A 21,793-nucleotide genomic window follows, 5' to 3' on the forward strand; every position below is an offset into this window, starting at 1 on the left:
GTAGAATTAGAACAGTCGTAGCGACAAGTTTCTATATTATTTCACTAACCATGATTTACAGCCAAACCAGTTGAAAACTATGCATAAACATTTTTCTGTGGGTACACAGAGAAGCCTCAGCATGACAAATCTATAAAGATCACGATTTTACCTGATGAAGGAGTTGTGATCTGGATCGTTTAAATTCTGCATTCCGCCAGCCATAAATATGTCTTCAAAATCCTGAAAAAATACATGTACATAACATAAATCACACGGGCACTCCATACGTGTATGATATGTTTTGCCGCTTATGCATGTATGGTCTCTTCGATGTCAAAGTTTGCCAATTTCTGTACATAAGGAGCGTGGAGCTGTCATCTCACGCTTATATTAAGGATGATATAGTTGTCCTCCATGTAACCTAAATCAGATTTCCTCGTGCATTTATTAATAGACTTAATTTAATTTAATTCACAACGAGCTCAGGCCCATGAACACAATGACATAACCATGCTGTCCACTCTTTGTGAGACGAGTGTCCTTGGTCATGACTTACATAACTAATAAACAGCAATTATGAAAGTAAACCTGCTATACATAGTTGTTTTTCATCAGCCTGCCCTAGATGATGGAACGTACTTTTGCTGATATACACAGCAGCTCTGTGGGCGTGTGGGTGCTGACTGTGGCTTGACGACGGCTACGTGTAATGACCGCCAACTCCTGAAACAAGACGCCTAACTTAGGTGTATACGTATCGTTGATCTGGTTCATGTTTGTGATATGGACTGTTTGTGACAATGGACGGATAAAGCTATGTGTTTGTTAGTCACCAACGCACCCGCACGCGGCGCGCACACACACGCACGCGCGCGCGTGCTCACGAATGGGTGGATGATTGATGGATGGGTGAGCGGGTGTATAGAAAGATGGCTGGGTAGATGGGCGGATGATAGATGCTAGTGGATGATGGATGGTGAGTGGATGATGGATGGTGTGTGGATAGATGGATGGTGGGTGGATAGATGGATGGTGGGTGGGTAGATGGATGGTGGGTGGATAGATGGATAACGTTAATAACATAAACCAGATCTAGATAAGTCATACGGACAAGATCGTGATCCATATCATGACATGAAACAGATCACGTTATCTACTCAATAATTACATGAACCAGATCAAGATACCTATAGGTTAATTGTTGCATCCAAATCAAGACATCTAGAAATTACTGACATGAACCAGATCAAGATACCTATAGGTTAATTGTTACATCCAAATCAAGACATCTAGAAATTACTGACATGAACCAGATCAAGATACCTATAGATTAATTGTTACATCCAAATCAAGACATCTATAAATTACTGACATGAACCAGATCAAGATACCTATAGATTAATTGTTACATCCAAATCAAAACATCTATAAATTAATGACATGTGAACCAGATGAAGATGCTTTAGGACAATGACATGACACAGACCTAGATGGCCACAGATTAAACCAGGGGCTCCTGTCACGAAGCACTAAGGTGGTCGTAAGTCACTAAGGTAGCCGTTGTGCCATGTTAAAAAATGCGAGTTAAGGTTAACCTTAGTAATGGTTGCTTCGTGAAAGGAGACCCAGATCGGAATGCATGTATATGACATGAATACGTCTATATGTTAAATCCATGAATCAGATTATGACTACTTCAGATCGACATCACCTTTAGCAGGATCACGGCTGTGAACATACGAAATGAGTTTCAAATAATGGAGAATCGAACACGATCTTTGACGTAATAACAGAACACCATCTTGATAAGCCTCTCCCCTGTAGTGGGTTTGGTTTTATGCCGCTTTTAGCAATATTCCAGCACTTTCACGGCGGGGGATCACCAGAAATGGGTGTCACACATTATTACACATATGGGGAATCGAACCCGGGCGTTCAGCGTGAGCGAATGCTTTAACCACTAGGCCGCTCCAGCGTCATAGGGTGGAGGTAAATAAAGTGTTATCCGATTACTTCATATGCCGTTACAGCCTGGTACAATGTGATAGCCATCATAAATCATGACATGGTTAACCATTACGCACAGTTGTAGATCGTTGATAAATAGGTACTTCATTTCGACGTTCAAACTTCTATATATTATTAAGAGTGAGTGACGAGTCGCGGGACATGAAAAGACAGCGGGGTCAAGCACACCTCCTTGGGGTAATCAAACACTTAATATACAGTCGAATACAGCGTGCTTCATAACACATGACCAGGGTCTGTCAACACCTTACGTTAAACGGAAGTGATCTGTGGTACAGTCAAGTGCACAGTTGTAGTAACTCCAGACTTCAATCTAGTCAATGATGGGAATAGTGGAACGCTGGAACCAGGAATATCCATACCACTCCAATTGAAAAACACCAAACACAACACAAGTCATCGATAAGATTTTAAATCGATCTCGAACTCAGTCCATATGATTAGCATTCATTTGTTTGTTTATTGTAGATGATAGGGTATGAACAAGACAAATTGTAAAAGTTGGTGATTAAAAAACTTAAGGTTAACAACATTGATACTTTGCACTAAATGAGATGTGGGGTTATTACCATAGGACACAAAGCGTTCGCAGCGCTATGATATATATAAGCCTATCATAAACTACAGAGTTACGACAGATCGTAATGTTACGAGCGCTTTGTGGATCGGAGTGAGTGAGTGAGTGAGTTTAGGTTTACACCGCACTCAGCAATATTTCAGCTATGTAGCGGCTGTCTGTAAAACATCGAGTCTGGACAGGACAATCCAGTGATCAACAGCATGAACATCGATCTGCGCAAATGGGAACCGATGACATGTGTCAACCCAGTCAGCGAGCCTGACCACCCGATCTCGTTAGTCGATTCTTACGACAAGCACAGTCAACTATTATGGCAAGCATGGGTTGCTGAAAGCCTATTCTACACCGTACTTTCAAGGGTCTTGTGGATCGGAACCCAGAGTAGTACGATACGACGACATGCCGTTTAGTCCCCTCTTGTATTATTTTTCAAAGTTAGTGAAACAACGCCTTAAAATAGGTTTATTTTAAGAATAACACTATATGATAAAACAATCACTATTTCATAAAGTGTTTCCTCGTCGAAAGCACATTTAAGGCACGAATTGCCCATTAACACATTCCTAACATTGATAATCTGTCTGAGTTTCCGTTTCGAGAAAGACTTATCACCTAATGTCAGAAGTTCGCAAGTCACAATATAACGGAAAATAGAAAATAATCCTGTTTATCTTCATTACACTAGGAACAACTGCCTCAATGCCTTCTATATCACACGAATATGACAAATGTTGTAAACGTTCCATCATGTCAAAACAAATAACATCTCAAAAATAGAATGAACAGCAACACAGGCAATTTCCACGATAAGATGAAATGTCTATTAGACGAATCCACAGTATGACTCCAACTATACCATTCAAAAAAGTAGGGGATATTCCATTTTGCGAGCATACCACAAGCCAGTGCCAATGCATATGAGGAAAGGTAAGATGTAGCCATACAGAAGAACATTTCCAAAGGAATAAAACGAATTGTCACATTTTCCCTTAATTTCTCTTCATCGTCTGTTCCCTCCTGGTCTTCATCATTTGTATTTTATCAATCTTGCAAATCCAATATCCTCTACTTTTTTTACTTTTTGAATGCTATATGCATCTGAAGCTGTGTATCCTGCCGCTTCGTAGCCATCCTAACAAAACACGAAAAGGCAAGTGAAGTATTCACTTGGATATAGCTTCGAGCACCAATTGTCACAAATTACTCATATTTGGAAATGTCCCGCGACTGAAGTTCAAGCAAAAGACGAACGTTTCTTTACTTACTGGGAGATCAAAGGAGATCAGTTAGCCTAATGATCCTCACTACCTTTGATATTGCTTTTCATACCCTTAACTTAAAGCAATTACAGATCCCATCACTCTACAGCTATATTGTCTGTTCAGGTAAAATATCACTCTTCAACATGCAAAATAAAGCGTACATACAGTAAACTGAGCACCTATGCGAAACCCTTCTTAAAAACATTATCACTCGACGCCTACCTTGAAACTACTTACTGGGTCTGGAGAAATATGAGGTGGCTGATTAAATTGAACTTTCCTGTTTTGGCTGTGAAAGTTGGACAAAGCAATCAGAACCAGGTCTAGAGAACTCCATTGACATGTTCAACGCCTGGCCCGCCACGTCGAGAAGGCGACCTCCCCACCGACTCAGCGAACCATACAATAGCATTGTAGTCCCTTAATGCTTTTGTCTTGTCGCTACAGGTAGGTGTGGGTATGGTTGCATATATATGATACCTGAGAACAGACCCTTATGAAAAAGCCGTAGGGTCTTGAAGGTCTTTTGTCATCTGTGATCTAAATAATTCATGGTGCTGTGACAAAGAGGGCTTCAAGTGAATTAGGTCTATTATTAAAGTGACAAACGCGATGGTGCCGTACGCACACCCCAGATACAATCTAGGTTGCGTGTTTGCATTTCAAAAGTTTGTGCAAGGATCTATGACATATGAACACGCAGGCAACTTCATACTCTTGAGAATCAAGCAAAAGGTATTTGACATTTACAAGAAATATATAGAATCTGATCACCCAGTAATTGGTCTTTGATGTCGTCGAACAAGACAAGATCAGTTCTTACACAAAACGTATTGAGGATCTTTAATCTATCAGGATATCTGACGTTGTTTTGTAAATTAGATTAGCGGATATTTTTAGATGAATCTGATATTATCCATTTATCTCTGTTATAATTAAATCTTTCATCGGATTACGAATGTGGATATATTACGACACAAGAAGTAATTCAACACAAATTGCTGCTTTGTAAAAAATGTCTCCTGATATTGTACTGCAACGTTGAAAGATATTCAGTGGAACATTCCTGTCAAGGTTCAAACAATCCGCACAGGCAACGTGCGTGTTTGGCTAGCGTCTAAGACAGGCTCGGGTTTGTGCCCGACTTTGATTATAATCTCTCAACGATGAGAAGGTACTAGTTTGAGGCACTTCTGATATATCTCAAATATACGTAACTCAAGAGCATTTTACTTGTAATTAGTTTTGATAAAAATCAATTCTTGGAGGGAGTGAAATATTACTCACATAACGCGATGCATGTTTTAGGTTTTGGTTAGTGGTGGATTTAGTTTTAAAAGATGAGGAGGTGATTGGGTGAGTAATTTTTTACGATGCAGTCGATAACACAGCGATACTTAGACTTACATCTCATTAAATCTAGTGGTTGACAACATGAGCATATATCCTCGCCGCTGTGATGCGATCACACAGTCTGAACAGTTTGTGTTTATAACCCTCCGCACATGCACGTAATTCAAAATTTGAAAAACTATTTTTAGTTTCAACCGAATTATTAATGCGCTCCAGTGTCATGGTATTGTACTATATGGCTCTATGCACCAATATTCCTGCAGTATCACCGCAGGGAACACCAGAAATGGGCGACACACATTGTACCCATGTAGGGAATCGAATGAGTCGCGTGACGAGCGAACACTTTAACCACTAAGCTACCCATGGTTAGATGGTTTTCAAACAGCCACAGGAAAACAGCTGTGCATCTAGGTATAGAAACTGTGTGAGTGGACAGTGCTATTGGTTGGCAGGACAATCAGATTTTCCGACATCCATTGCTGTCATTTTTCAACCCTATCTTGACTTCTTCAACCATTCAGAAGCTGATATGACGAAGAGAAACATATTAAATGGATTGACAACTTTTTACTGCAATAGATGCGGCACGGTGTTAGCATCTACACCGAAACGTTGACCCCCTTCAAGTCAATCTGCCCAATATAACCTGTTTCGGCAGACTGATTTTTCTCTGCTGCTATGCTCTACAGTCATTCAAATTTGAATTTGACCGTAGATATTACAAAGTAGAGGTTCACATTTATATTACATGAACGTGAGCGTCGAATGCTGTTCGTGTTGTCCAATCACCGATGATCTCTGTTCAGAGATCAACGGATTCTAGCTTACATGCAAACTGAGCTTTGAAGAAAGTGATACGGGTTAATTACCTGTGATCAGAAATCTACCTGATCTGACGGCTTGTCAGAGATTAGTGATAATCCATCATGGTAGACTGCAATCGGTGTCATTAGCTGGCGGGTGTTTATATATGCTTGACCTACATGGATAAGGTCATATGGAGTTCAGGTTAGGGCATGTAGGTTTTTTTTCGATGTCATCTGACCTCAGAAAGCGGGTCATACCTATCCATTAGTGTTATAAAAGGTTCAGCGCGTTTTAATCAAGGCGACAGAAGCTAATACGTTTTGAGTGAGTGAGTGAGTGAGTTGGGTCTTACTTCGGACACCAGAAATTGGCTTCACACATTGTTCCCATACGGGGAGTCGAACCCGGGGCTTCGACAAGCAAACGCTTTAACCAAAAGGCTACCCCGCCGCTCTTAGTTCATATAGGTCACGAGGGTAACATGGGTTGATCAGTGCGGTGTATTACATTGAAGAAGTTGATTCATTGAAATAAAGAAATGTCAGTTGACATGGTTAGAAACAGGTCGAAATCCGATGTACCTGTTTAGTGTCGTGACACACCTGTTGAGGCATTATGTCTCAGAACCCGTGAGAATCCAGGGTGGAGTTGCTTAAGTATGCAATGCTAGTCGTAAGAGACGATAAACGGAATGGGGTGGCTCGCTGACTTGGTTGACACATCCAGTTTCGTTGATCGATGCTCATGCTGTTGATCAGTAGATTGGCTTGGTCCGACTCGATTATTTACAGACCCCCGCAATACCGCTGGAATATTGCTGGGTGCGGCGCAAAACTAAACTCACTCACTCATGACTCAGAACTTGGACACACCTTCAACACTAAATGTGAAGACATTTTCAAGTCTCTCCTCAGAATTCACCTCTTCCGACCAGTGTTTCGGTGGACTTTAGGGATAATTTATAACTTTATCATTAAATTTAATATATTGGTTTTAACTTTGTCGTAGCGCCAGTGAGCACCTGTCGATGGATCCTTTGGAACTTTTGTTATAACATTTTTTTTATAATTATCCTTAACACCGACCTCCCTTTCTAATGATTCGGTGTGTCTGCTATTGTGATTTTATGGGTCAGCTTATCTGATATAAGACAGGACAAGGTAATCACAGTTTTGTCCAAGGACGTGGCTCCGTGTCGGATGTATGAGATAGGTAATTAGGCGGATAGACATGGCGTAAAGATCGGTCGGGAAAGATAAGAGAGGCAGTCACTGTGATGTTTATACATACCAACGCCATGTGGTCAAGTAGCTGTTTGTTTGTTTGTTTGTTTGTTTGTTTGTTTGTTTGTTTGTTTGTTTGTTTGTTTGTTTGTTTGTTAACTCCGGCTCTTTGACCGCAGTCTGCAAAATATCACGTCTGGACCGGACAACCTAGTGGCTGACATCATGTGCATCAATCCACGCATTTGGGACACTTGGGACGCATTTGACCACTTGACTCTGTTACTCACCATATAAAAGCATCGGTTGCTGAAGTCCAATTCTAAACAGGATCTTCTCGGGCCCCGGTGTTACAATGACACATTTTTGCCTTCTAGTGCTATTTTATGTAGCCAAGAAGAAGAATTATTTCCCTAAAACATTCGGTAAAAATCAATAAGCTGTCTGGTGAAAGAAAGGTGGTTTCGTGTATTACTTAGCCTTTTTGTCATTCCTGGATACAGATTACATGTGTCTGGGAAAAACTATGGAAGAAATAATTCAAGCGAACGAGAATGGCCAGTCTCTGAAAAAACTAATACCATAATGATCAAACAGCTACTTCCCTTCAACTGGTTCACCCACCTGGCCTGGAAACACATGAGGCATGTGGGACCGCCTCATCCGTTTGCTATATGGGCATCGGCATTAAGGCTAGGAGTGACAAAATACTCTCCACAAGACTGTACAGCAAGGGGGATTCCCTGCGGTCAACCTTACATTTATGTCGAGGCTAGTGTACAAAGTTCTCAATTTGTAAGGTACAATTAAGTATGCTTTTTCTACGGAGCTGTCGAATTAAATTATGACTCTCCCTTACACGTTGTTTGATAAGGGCCACAACATGCAGAGTCTGTGCAAAGATTTCCAATCTTCATTGAACACATCATGGACACATCATTTCCAATGAAATTGCTTATTTTGACTTTGATCACTAGTGTTCCTGGAGTACAAGTGACTTTCCTCTGCGCGTGTTTGTTACGGGTGTGCGGGATATGTGGATGGTAATACTCTGAGTGACACCTGTTTGTTACTGACATCTGAGTGACACTTGTTTGTTCCTGACATCTGAGTGACACCTGTTAGTTACTATTACTTGAGTGACACCTGTTTCTTACTGACATTTGAGTGACATCTGTTTCTTACTGACATCTGAGTGAGACCCGTTTGTTCCTGACATCGGAGTGACACCCGTACATCTGAGTGATACCTGTTTCTACGGACATCTGAATGCCATCTGTTTCTTACTGATATCTGAGTGACACGTGTTTCTTACTGACATTTGAGTGACACCTGTTTGTTCCTGACATCTCAGTGACATCTGTTTCTTACTGATATCTGAGTGACACCTGTTTGTTCCTGACATCTCAGTGACACACGTTTCTTACTGACATCTGAGTGATACCTGTTTCTACGGACATCTGAATGCCATCTGTTTCTTACTGATATCTGAGTGACACGTGTTTCTTACTGATATCTGAGTGATACCTGTTTCTATTGACATCTGAATGCCATCTGTTTCTTACTGACATCTGAGTGATACCTGTTTCTTACTGACATTTGAGTGACACCTGTTTGTTCCTGACATCTGAGTGGCACCTTTTTCTTACTGACATCTGAGTGATACCTGTTTCTATTGACATCTGAATGCCATCTGTTTCTTACTGATATCTGAGTGACACCTGTTTCTTACTGACATCTGAGTGACACCTGTTTGTTCCTGACATCTGAGTGGCACCTTTTTCTTACTGACATCTGAGTGATACCTGTTTCTATTGACATCTGAATGCCATCTGTTTCTTACTGATATCTGAGTGATACCTGTTTCTTACTGACATCTGAGTGACACCTGTTTGTTCCTGACATCTGAGTGGCACCTTTTTCTTACTGACATCTGAGTGATACCTGTTTCTTACTGACATCTGAATGCCATCTGTTTCTTACTGACATCTGAGTGAGACCTGTTTGTTCCTGACATCTGAGTGACAACTGATAGTTACTGATATCTGAGTGATACCCGTTTCTTACTGACATCTGAGTGACATCTGTTTCTTACTGATATCTGAGTGACACCTGTTAGTTACTGTTATCTGAGTGATACCTGTTTCTTACCGACATCTTAGTGACACCTGTTTCTACTGACATCCGAATGACAACTGTTTCTTACTGACATTTCAGTAACGTTTCGTACTGGCATGAGTGACACCTGTTTGTTTCTGACTCTTAGTGACACCTGTTTCTACTGACATCTGTTTCTTACTGATATCTGACTGACACCTGTTTATTCCTGACATCTTCGTGACACCTGTTTGTTACTGATATCTGAGTGACACTTGTCTGTTCCTGATATCTGCGTGACACCTGTTTGTTTCTGATATCTGAACCAGTGGAAGGTAATTAACTGTTTGCTCATATGGTGATGGACCGACCATTCTCGTTCGCCTGAATTATTTCCTCCATAGTTTTCCAGACACGTGTAATCTGTTGCCAGAAATGGCAAAACGGTGTAATAGTACACGAAACGACCTTCCTTTCATCAGTAACCTTCCTGACTTTGACCCAATGTTTTGGGGAAATGATTTGGGCTTTTGTCTGGGTGACACCTATTTGTTACTGATTTCTTCTCAGAGAAATACCAATTTGTTACTAATTTAGGATGTATGCATATTCACTTGCCATTTCACCACCCCCGCACCTCTTTATGTGCATTTAACTATGCGTTTGAGTAATAACTTATGTTACATTCACTAATTGCCTAAAATGACCCTTGCGAATCATACACTAATTAGTTTAAAACATTTCTGACGACACTTGTCAAATCCAAATGTTCGATTGTTAATGTCTATCTGGCAGACAAATGACTGGCTGGTATTTACCACTGATCGACCTCAGGGCATGTATGAATCTTGCTATGAAAATGCCAGTGGATATTTAAAAGAGCACGATAATATCTACACCAGAACTGGTATTTCATCTATGACCCATGATATTACATTGTCTGGTAAAGAATTTGTCTACATTTATCGTATTATTATTAACACTGATTTGAAAGTATGTTTCTATATTATCTGTCAGTGACGTGCGCAGATAATAATGAAGTCATTGATCTGACGTCGACTCATTCCGACCGACGAAAAATGTGTGGTTTTCAAAGCATTGTTGCTTTAAATTTTAATATGGCCCAGGTTTGGCTTGAGATTGATTAGTTTTACGCGAGGGTGTGGCAATAGAAGCGTCTCAAACCAAATGCGTGAGAACTGAAACTGCAAACTAGAAAGTGTAGTTATTACCTAATATCATGCTCTTCGCGATCTGTTCATGAAGCCATTTCCAGAAAATAGGCCTACCCCAGCTGTGCCCAGCCCAAGATCATTATCTTCCTACTGCATGCAAATGTTACGGAGCCTGAATGCATAAATGTACATCAACCGGGACTATTTCAGCATGAACTCATTTGTAAGAAATCAGGACAATAGTCAGGGATTCGAACCTCCGACCAGAGAGACGCTCTTTGTGCTAGCTCACGGAGGCGGTTAACACCAGAAATGGGTTACATGTGATGTTCCTGTTTTGCTTGTTGAGATTTCGAACAGAGTTTGTGATGTTTATCCTAAACATTGGTTTCCTCTTTTAGACAAAACGTATACTTTTTAAGCAGTGACAGGAAAATGGACCAGATTCTATGAACACCCGGCCACACATTTTTGCAATACCAAACATAATGTATTGTTTAAGAAGATTCATGTGGTCAGAAACCAACTACAAGTGAAAAACGTTTGTCTCTGCTTTTAACCACTGAGACATAAAATTATCCCCTCTTGATCAATTTCCTCTGGAAATTTCGAATGACATCATTAATTCTGTTGGGCGTGCGTTAACGGTGACACTCTCTCAGAGCGTTAGCTCAACCACAACAGACCTAGGGAACCAGGTTGCCAAGATAAAACAAGATCGTCGTCATGTAACATACACTGAGACTTGGAGTGTGCGAAGTAGTCACTGGTCCGTTAGCCCATGACTAGTAAAATTCCAGTCGGGCCAGTAAATCACCACAGTCACAATCCCGACTGCCTAGTGAATTTACATGGGGTCATTTAGCAAATGTACTCTTTAGCTTAGTTTCTGCATTCAAACGTCGAGCTGGTGAATTATTTTGTGGACTAGTCAGTGTCATGGCTAGCCCGACTGGCTGGCAACATTTGGAAACTTTTACACACACTGTTTATATTGCCTCAGAAAGTGTCTCCTACTCACCCCGAAAGACATGCCTGTCCGGAGACTGACCAGGGTCCGAGCAACGCCATTCTCAAACGCTGTGACAAGAACTGTGGAGAAAAAAATAACAGAGAACAATTTGAATTAATACACTTTAAAACAAGTTGCCATGGAAACGTGAAGGCATGCATGAACATTAGTCATTTCACGGTATTCCTCTATTTAATCACTATACCTCCTTGAAGGTATTTTCTCCAGCTCGCGTTGAAATACACAATTAATTAACAGAACGTGACTGCTTTATTTAATGATGGCCTCATGACACAAAGCCGTCGATATATTTCAAGACAGAAGACTATTAATAATTTTCCTCAAGTTAGCCATTTATCACACTCGATACACTACTCACGATAATAAACTGGATTTAGAATTCTCTCTGTGACGTTAAAGTTGTGTTGGCTACAGGTTACAGTTATTCCACTATAACCTGGTAACAGAATATCCCATCCGACAAACGAACGATATGGGTGATGGGATAGCCTAGAGGTTAAATCGTTCACTGGGCTGAAGACCCGGGTTCAATTCCCCACATGGGGTAAAATGCGTGAAGCCCATTTCCCCATTTTGTTGAAATATTGCTAAAAGCGGCGTACTACTAGACTCACTCACTCCAACCGAATAATAATAGTTTGGTTATTTAACAAATAACCAAACAAGTCAATGAAAGGCTTTAAAGGAGGAAACTGTTTTGTTTTTGTTGAATAACGCAATCAGCAATATTCCTTCCATATAATGAAGAATGGAAAATACGCAGCTGATGTTATAAGGTGCCTCCTGCGGCACGGGGATAGTGTAACATGCTATCAATCACGTCACCAAGTGTCGTGCCCAACATTGTAAAGACTGCTTCGTGAAAATCTCTAAAATCAGCTTTGCCGACACATTTCATCTTTTCGAATACATTTAGTAATGATATAAATCGAAAACACCCACGGCGTGGAATGAAGTCAGCTTCTCATCAATGCGAACACATATAACGTGCAATAACATTTTCTATGATATTCCTTTCTTCTTAACGATACATACTTTTGTTCAAAACAAATTTATCAAAAAATCTTTTAGTGCTCTTAAAAGTACTCTTAAACTTGCTGCGCGACAGTATACATAATGCACCTTAACTGCTGGTGATCTGTTGAGAGGGCCTTGATCTTCCGATGAAGGTGAACTCATAAACAAGAAGATATATATTTCTACTTCGTTACTGTCGAAAATGACGTCTCTGTTCTACTTCTTGCCCATTAGCCTGACGTATAACACAATAAAGTTGAAATCCATATTTTCTTATTCCTTAATGGAAGACTTCTCACTAACTGACACGTTCTTATCCGATGATGGAATGGTTTCTGGCGCAAGATTTTGTATTTAACAGCCTTGAAACTAATTACGTGTGCTAAAACTATTTTTACAGGGTGACTGATCGTTGTGTTTGTTTGTTCTAATCTTACCTGTCCCTGACAAAAGGAAATAGAACGAGTGCGGGGGGTGACCTTCTCGGACAATGGCTCGCTTAGGTTCGTATCTGAAACACAACATCGTTAAGACCACAATAAATGAATTAATAGCTTCATGGTACTGTCTGTCTCACCACAAAACATACCGCCGCATCCTGTTATTAATCGTGAGTACAGTACAGTAAAATTGTGTCTTTTCTTCCTTTTCAGGACGGAGTAGTGTAGAATAGTGGTTAAAGCGTTCGCTTGTCACGCCGGAGATCCGGGTTCGATCACCGCATGGGTATATAGTGTGAAGTCCATTCTGGTGTCCCCATCCGGGATATGGCTGGAATAATGCTAAAAGCGGCATAAAACTAAACTTCCCCTGTTTACGTATCAACTTGTTACCACCTTTATATGGAATACGTATAGGAACGTCATCAATAGTAAGTGAATATGTATCAATTTGTCACCACTATTCCAGAGAATACATATAGTTATGTCATCCATAGTAAAGGGAATACGCATCAATTTGTTACCACTGTTCCAGGGAATACATATAGTTATGTCATCGATAGTAAAGGGAATACGCATCAATTTGTTACCACTGTTCCAGAGAATATATATAGTTATGTCATCCATAGTAAAGGGAATACGCATCAATTTGTTACCACTGTTTCAGGGAATACACATAGTTATGTCATCAATAGTAAAGGGAATACGCATCAATTTGTTACCACTGTTTCAGGGAATACATATAGTTATGTCATCGATAGTAAAGGGAATACGCATCAATTTGTCACCACTATTCCAGAGAATACATATAGTTATGTCATCAATAGTAAAGGGAATACGCATCAATTTGTTACCACTGTTTCAGGGAATACATATAGTTATGTCATCGATAGTAAAGGGAATACGCATCAATTTGTCACCACTATTCCAGAGAATACATATAGTTATGTCATCAATAGTAAAGGGAATACGCATCAATTTGTCACCACTATTCCAGAGAATACATATAGTTATGTCATCCATAGTAAAGGGAATACGCATCAATTTGTCACCACTATTCCAGAGAATACATATAGTTATGTCATCGATAGTAAAGGGAATACGCATCAATTTGTTACCACTGTTCCAGGGAATACATATAGTTATGTCATCCATAGTAAAGGGAATACGCATCAATTTGTCACCACTGTTCCAGGGAATACATATAGTTATGTCATCGATAGTAAAGGGAATACGCATCAATTTGTTACCACTGTTCCAGAGAATACATACAGTTATGTCATCGATAGTAAAGGGAATACGCATCAATTTGTTACCACTGTTCCAGAGAATACATACAGTTATGTCATCGATAGTAAAGGGAATACGCATCAATTTGTTACCACTGTTCCAGGGAATACATATAGTTATGTCATCGATAGTAAAGGGAATACGCATCAATTTGTCACCACTATTCCAGAGAATACATATAGTTATGTCATCAATAGTAAAGGGAATACGCATCAATTTGTTACCCCTGTTCCAGAGAATACATACAGTTATGTCATCGATAGTAAAGGGAATACGCATCAATTTGTTACCACTGTTCCAGGGAATACATATAGTTATGTCATCGATAGTAAAGGGAATACGCATCAGTTTGTTACCACTATTGCAGGGAATACCTATAAACATGTCACCAAAAACGTGGAATACGTATCAACATATTAACATTCTAACTGAGAATACGTATCCAACACTTTTTGGATTTTAATTTCTGAGTGCACATAACTGACATCAACGTTCAGTTACAGTAAAATCATCATTTTACAGACTTCCAAAACCTCAATATCCAGAATTCTGGATAGAATGCGTTTGGTGAAACTACAGAGGGCTATTAAAGTCACCTGATTAGAATAAAATGTCAGTATCCGATGTGACCACCATGAGCATTGATAACAACCACAGAAGACAGCAGGTGCCGAATGCTGTCTTGAGGAATGTTTTGATGCTGATACTGTTCCTGAACTGCTGCGTCATCAATGTTCTAGTAGTGTCAGAGGTGGCGGATAACGCTGGAGCAAGCGTGGATCAAGAGAATCCCATATATGCTAAATGGGGACAAATCGGGTGATCGAGAAGAAAATGGCAGCATCTGCACGTTGTATCGCTGGAGGAAGTCCTGGCAAACACATGCAACGAGAGGTAGAGCATTGTCGTGCTGGCAAGTTCCCCCCTGACGTTGTGTCAAGACGTTACGTCGAACTGGTACTCAGGCAAAAAGTCCGACTTCCCGCAGCCAGTTGCGCACTTTGTGGTCGGAGGTTTGGCTCTTTCTGAATATGTCAACCGGGTGTAGCAATCCTGGACGGCGATGAAAACCTCTAGGTCGACTTAACCTGAGCCTGTCATGAACACTCCCAGTATTGCTGTGTTGAGATGGTGTGTCTGGCCACACCGAAGTACCTTACCACATCATGTTGCGATGCCCGTCCTTGTAAACGGCCGATGGCGTTGTGTCGTTGAACGTCTGTCGGTCTTGCTATTCTTTTATTGTCTACAGTGGCTTAAAACGATACATGTGGAGTACCGTTGATATGACGTTTTAAAACCCACAGTGACAAGCTTCAGACAGGGGTGATACACAATTTCATGATTCACGTGCACGTGAGAGTAACGTTACGTTTTTGTTCAACGTTTCTTTTTTAAAACGTTTTGTCGTTGACCACTATTCCTACACATGTTGGGATTCAGCATGACGTGGATTATGTAAAATATATACCTAAAATTCAAATTGTTCCTCTATCAAGTTTTTTTCTTTATTTCTAAACCTTAATACACGTTATTACTTGACGGTGGATGATGTGAATATTATACGTACGCTTCATACCAGCCCACAGTGCACAGTTTGTGCTGCATTCGTCTGGGGTACTCAGCAAATGCCGGGATATTGCTCAAGACGATCACCAACTGAAAAGCCAATGGAAATAACCTTTTACCAAATGTCACGAGTTTATTGAAACGGACATTACCAGACTGAACCTCCGTACAACAAGGAAAGGCCAGTTGGATGTTCACAACGTGTGAATGACAAATGTTTTTGAAGGCGCAACATGGTTATTCGTAGAGAGTGAGTGATCATGATGTTACTCCGCCTTTAGAAGTATTCCTGCAATATCACGGCGAAGGACACTGGAAATTTCACACAATGCACCCGTATGTGGAATCAAACCAGGACCTTCTGGGTGACGAACGAACGCTTTAACCACTAGACTGTCATACCGCCCCGTTAGAATTTCACCTGCCACACACCGGTGATCGTGGGCTATAATTCAACTTTGTCAGGAGCCTGTTGTTTCACCGCAGTTGTTAACGGCGTAGGCCTGCACCAGTTAAGGCTTAAGGCTGGTGGGGTGGTAGCCTAACGGTGAAATCGTCCGTCTGTCATGCTGAAAGCCCGGGCTCGATTCCCCACACTAGTACAGTATGTGAAGACCATTTCTAATATCCCCGGCCGTGATATTGATGGAACATTGCTAACGGTGTAAAGCCGTACTCACTCACTCTCCCATGCCAAGCTGGCGTGCCGTGATTTATCTAAAGTACTGTCCAAAACAGCATTAAACCCTTGTCACCATATTACGGGAATGACCAAGCATTAAACTCTTGTCACCATATTACGGGAATGACCAAGCATTAAACCCTTGTCACCATATTAAGTGAATGACCCAGCATTAAACCCTTGTCACCATATTAAGTGAATGACCCAGCATTAAACCTTGTCACCATATCACGGGAATGACCAAGCATTAAACTCTTGTCACCATATTATTGGAATGACCAAGCATTAAACTCTTGTCACCATATTACGGGAATGACCAAGCATTAAACCCTTGTCACCATATTAAGTGAATGACCCAGCATTAAACCCTTGTCACCATATTAATGGAATGACCCAGCATTAAACCCTTGTCACCATATCACGGGAATGACCCAGCATTAAACTCTTGTCACCATTTTACTGGAATGACCCAGCATTAAACCCTTGTCACCATATTACTGGAATGACCCAGCATTCACTATATCATGTAGACGTATGTACCCGGAGACCCACACGAATAATCAAAGCTTTATTTCACCAACGGATATCTGTAGAAAATAAACATTTTACTATTTGGTGTATGAACTAAAAGACTCTTTATGCAGACGCTAAGATCTTATCTGAGGGGGTACGCCGTTGCAACACCTTTAGCAATATTCCAGAAATATGAAGGCGGGGAGGAAACAGCAGAAACAGACTCACGTGAACCCAAGTTGGGAACTGAACCCCGGTCTTGAGTGTGACGTGTGAATTATCTTATCCTACTACCGCGTGGCTATACTACCAAAGAAACTAGCCTACATGTTGGTGTCAACTGCAGCATAAAGCTCACGTATTGTATATCTCTGTTGGATCGTTCTCCTGGGTTCATCTGTAGTATTCTTTTCGCCTCCTGCGGTAGACGGTCCTGAAAAAATACACAAAAATAGAAATTAATACCCTGGACAAAAAACTATTCAGGTATGATGGGACAGTATACCCGTTATTGGATTCGGGTAGTCTGCGTTTGAAGAATCACTGAGATGCTGTTTAAGAAAGAAACGTTAAACTCTAGACATTTTGCAAAATACATAATCTGAAATAGTTAATTTATGTATATATACTACTCCAAACAGAAGCCTCAGGTAAGAACTGATCTTCCCCAACCCCTGCCTGTCGTGCGAGGCGACTGTTCCAATCTGGTGGTCAGGGTAACTGAAATGGTTGATGCATGTCATCGTATCCAAATTGCGTTAATCGATGCTCATGCTGTCAACCACTGAATAATCCAGTCTGGCTTAATTGTTTACATACCACCATCACATAGCTGGCATATTGCTGAATGAGACGTTAAACAACAACCACACAAAGACATTAAAAACAGTCGATCCTATCGGTAAATATTTTAAAATCTGGTACGCTGTAACTCCTCTTAAGTAGTATAGTTTTCTTCAACAATTTACTGTTTTCCGGCTAAAATATACACGCTTTGTATGTACAAGTTGTGCAATGAGTTTCCAGGTAGCTATATTTTGTAACTAAATGACCAGACCTACCTGTGTATCTGCCTTGAAGTCGTTGGGGTCAAAGAACAGACCATCTCTGTCGATAGTGGTCAAGTCTTGTGACACCTGGATGACCGACAGGAACTCATCACCTGAGTCCTTCAAACTGTAAACAAAGACTACGACACTGAGATAAACCATCACATTGTCAACATATAGTACTTACATGTACCATCATGTTGTCAACGTACAGCACTTACATGTACCATCACGTTGTCAACGTACAGCACTTACATGTACCATCACGTAGTCAACGTACAGCTCTTACATGTACCATCATGTTGTCAGCATATAATACTTACATGTACCATCACGTTGTCAGCATATAATACTTACATGTACCATCACGTTGTCAACATATAGTACTTACATGTACCATCACGATGTCAACATATAGTACTTACATGTACCATCACGTTGTCAACATATAGTACTTACATGTACCATCACGTTGTCAGCATATAATACTTACATGTACCATCACGTTGTCAACATATAGTACTTACATGTACCATCACGATGTCAACATATAGTACTTACATGTACCATCACGTTGTCAACATATAGTACTTACATGTACCATCACGTTGTCAACGTACAGCACTTACATGTACCATCACGTAGTCAACGTACAGCTCTTACATGTACCATCATGTTGTCAGCATATAATACTTACATGTACCATCACGTTGTCAGCATATAATACTTACATGTACCATCACGTTGTCAACATATAGTACTTACATGTACCATCACGATGTCAACATATAGTACTTACATGTACCATCACGTTGTCAGCATATAATACTTACATGTACCATCACGTTGTCAGCATATAATACTTACATGTACCATCACGTTGTCAGCATATAGTACTTACATGTACCATCACGTTGTCAGCATATAGTACTTACATGTACCATCACGTTGTCAACATATAGTACTTACATGTACCATCACGTTGTCAACATATAGTACTTACATGTACCATCACGTTGTCAGCATATAGTACTTACATGTACCATTACGTTGTTAACATGCAGTACTTGCAAGAACTATTCCATTGTCAACATAGCGTACTAATACGAGCCATTACATTGTCAACACTCAGTGCTTACATACACCATCATATCGTCAACATTTTGTCCTGACATTTTACACTTTGATTCACTGCATACTTTCCTTCTCGTTCATTTCATATATACAGTAACATATCAACATGAAAAGCTATTTGAACTTTGTTACATTCACATTAATAAGAACATGATTTCGAAAGGTAACAATTTACGATTTTCCATAGTATATAGTGTACATTAAAACATAATTTTCCAAATAGCATCTGGACATTCTTTAATCAAGGACTCGTCAAGACCATTCTCGACTAACGGGATCGGATTTTCAGGCTCGCTGGCTTGGTTGACACATGTCATCATATTCCATTTATGTTAATAGATGTGCGAGGTGTTATTCACTGGATTGTCTGGTCCAGACTCGAATATTTACAGACCGTCGTCATCTAGCTGAAATATTGCTGAGTGAAACTTTAAAGAACAAACATTTCCACCGACTAATTGCACGTAGCGGTCTGAGTGCTGAGGTGAATGTAACTTCCATACCTGAACGTTGACTACAACTTGCAGTTGAAATGGAGAGTACTACATGCACAGTTACCTCCCTTAGATCACCTGTTCTGGTTCCAAACTGTCGTTTCTCTCACTTGTGATGGTAAAATGTGAGCAGCCAGAATCCAGTGCCTGTCTCGCTTTACCAATGCAAAGCTAAAAGAGCAATGGAGATTGCAGGCTGAAAGAGGACCCGCAACCTACGCGGGGGGTTAAAGATGGCTTGACGGACCTTGTGGTCAGCTCGATGACCTAGCCATTTTCGCGACACCGATCCCGTAGGCATGGGTCCTTGTTCATACTATCGATCTCTGTATTGTGAGGCAGAGATTCTATTATCTCCAGGCCGCAGCCATTCAGATGGGATGTTGCCGGTGCGGTATAAAATATAAAATAAACATCTAAAAGCTTTCCATGTTGTTTGCTTCTGGGTCAAGCTGACCCCTCACCTCTGATAACTTGTGTTACACAGCCGGATACAGATGAGAGCAAGACGGACGTAACGCTTGAATCGGGACCTTGGGTGCACCAGGACCTACAACAGAAACAGGTAAGTATACGTACATTTATGTCAGCATGTTACACTGTTGGAGATGTATTCAGTGTTTAGGGACCGTTCATAATTCATGGCCAAGGCGGGTGATGATGATTTTCAGGGAGAAGCATGAACACGATGAATGAACGTTTTTTTTCTTGTACAAGCCGTGAAGATCCGGATTTTGGGTATATCACATTCACAGTGACATCATATATCAATTTGGTTACATTTACATAAGAACGTAAAAGATTGCATATTCTCAGTGACTGTGGATTCGAACACCTAATCAAGGTATCCTAGCACAATGAACCCTCAAATGAACTGTGGCGCTATTGTTTCCAAGACCGATGATCTATTGACACACATGCCCGTCCAGAACTTTTTGGACACCTTCAAGTTGGAATAATGTGCTTTTCACAATATTTTCCTTTTTTTTTTTGTTTATGTTTTGTTGAGTGTACATTTTTTACACTTTCATATGACAATAAAATATGCTTACATAGAAGTGGGACTGAATTGTGGATAAGGTCAGATGTCACCAGAAGACAAACATCTCCAATAACGGTTTTTCAATGGACAAAAGGCATGTTATACAAAAGCAACAGACTGGTTCGACGGGAATACGTGAGTTGTGAATCCCGATAATCCAGTTTAGTGTTTGAGCTTTTGACTGGGCAGTGAAATAGGGGTTGAGGTCGTGTTCAACATTCTTCCCCTTTAGCGACGGCGACGCACGTTTGTGGCTGCTTGTGCTCCTCTTGGGTTATACATGTGCATACAGCTGAAATGTCTCCCGCCTCGATATTGCAGGGATATTGTAAACGCGGCGTAAAACTATACTCACTCACTCATCATGCCCCAGTGTCCCAGGACGTGGTACTGATAAAAAGGCGTAAAACTTCGCTCACTAACGCTTTCACTTGCTCACTCACTCACTCACCCACCCATCCACTCACTCACTCACTCGCCCACTCACTCACCCACCCACCCATCCACTCACTCACCCACCCACTCTCATGACAAGCATGGGTTGCTGAAGATCTATTTTAAATCGTCACGGATGGACAGGATTGATGATAATATTGGTATATTACTACGAAACTGTATTTTTTGTTTTCAAACATTCTGTGTCCGTTGATAAATTTCATATTGTCAGTTGGCCAGAAAGGGAGTACTGTAGCTCACCTTTTTTATAGGTGTCAGCCACCAACAAGTAACCGCAATAAATGACACGGTCACACTGTAATTGTCATGTCAATACAAGCCGCATTGCGTTGTCCATCGGTATACATTGAACAACCGTGTGTCCACTGCAGGGCCGAATTCCACATGTGAAGACGGGGCCTTGACTCCGAGTCAAAAGTTCTAGGGATTGTGGGTTTGGTTACTTGTTTATGAGAATGTACGGTTGACTAAATTGGAATTTCTTGTTGGTAGAACTGGGTAAACTTAAAACAGATGCTATATATGTGACAATAATATCAATTCATCGTAAGGTTAGACGTTCAA

At 40.6% G+C, this 21,793-nt stretch overlaps 1 protein-coding gene across 1 annotated transcript in view; it reads right to left on the minus strand.

Annotated features, from left to right (window-relative positions):
* LOC137284201 (uncharacterized) overlaps positions 1-20,275 on the minus strand; it is a 45,243-nt gene extending 24,968 nt beyond the window's left edge. The window contains exons 1-8 of the mRNA XM_067815927.1: positions 20,196-20,275; positions 18,116-18,230; positions 17,413-17,487; positions 15,861-15,949; positions 12,998-13,071; positions 11,532-11,602; positions 622-705; positions 152-222 (exon numbers count right to left, since the gene is read on the minus strand). Of these exons, the coding sequence (XP_067672028.1) occupies positions 152-222; positions 622-705; positions 11,532-11,602; positions 12,998-13,071; positions 15,861-15,949; positions 17,413-17,451 (428 nt within the window). The 5' untranslated portion in view covers positions 17,452-17,487; positions 18,116-18,230; positions 20,196-20,275. The remainder of the gene's footprint in view (positions 1-151; positions 223-621; positions 706-11,531; positions 11,603-12,997; positions 13,072-15,860; positions 15,950-17,412; positions 17,488-18,115; positions 18,231-20,195) is intronic.
* Between the last annotated feature and the right edge of the window lie 1,518 nt (positions 20,276-21,793).

Source organism: Haliotis asinina, chromosome 5 (genome assembly GCF_037392515.1).
Source record: "Haliotis asinina isolate JCU_RB_2024 chromosome 5, JCU_Hal_asi_v2, whole genome shotgun sequence".
In the NCBI taxonomy this organism is placed as follows: domain Eukaryota; kingdom Metazoa; phylum Mollusca; class Gastropoda; order Lepetellida; family Haliotidae; genus Haliotis; species Haliotis asinina.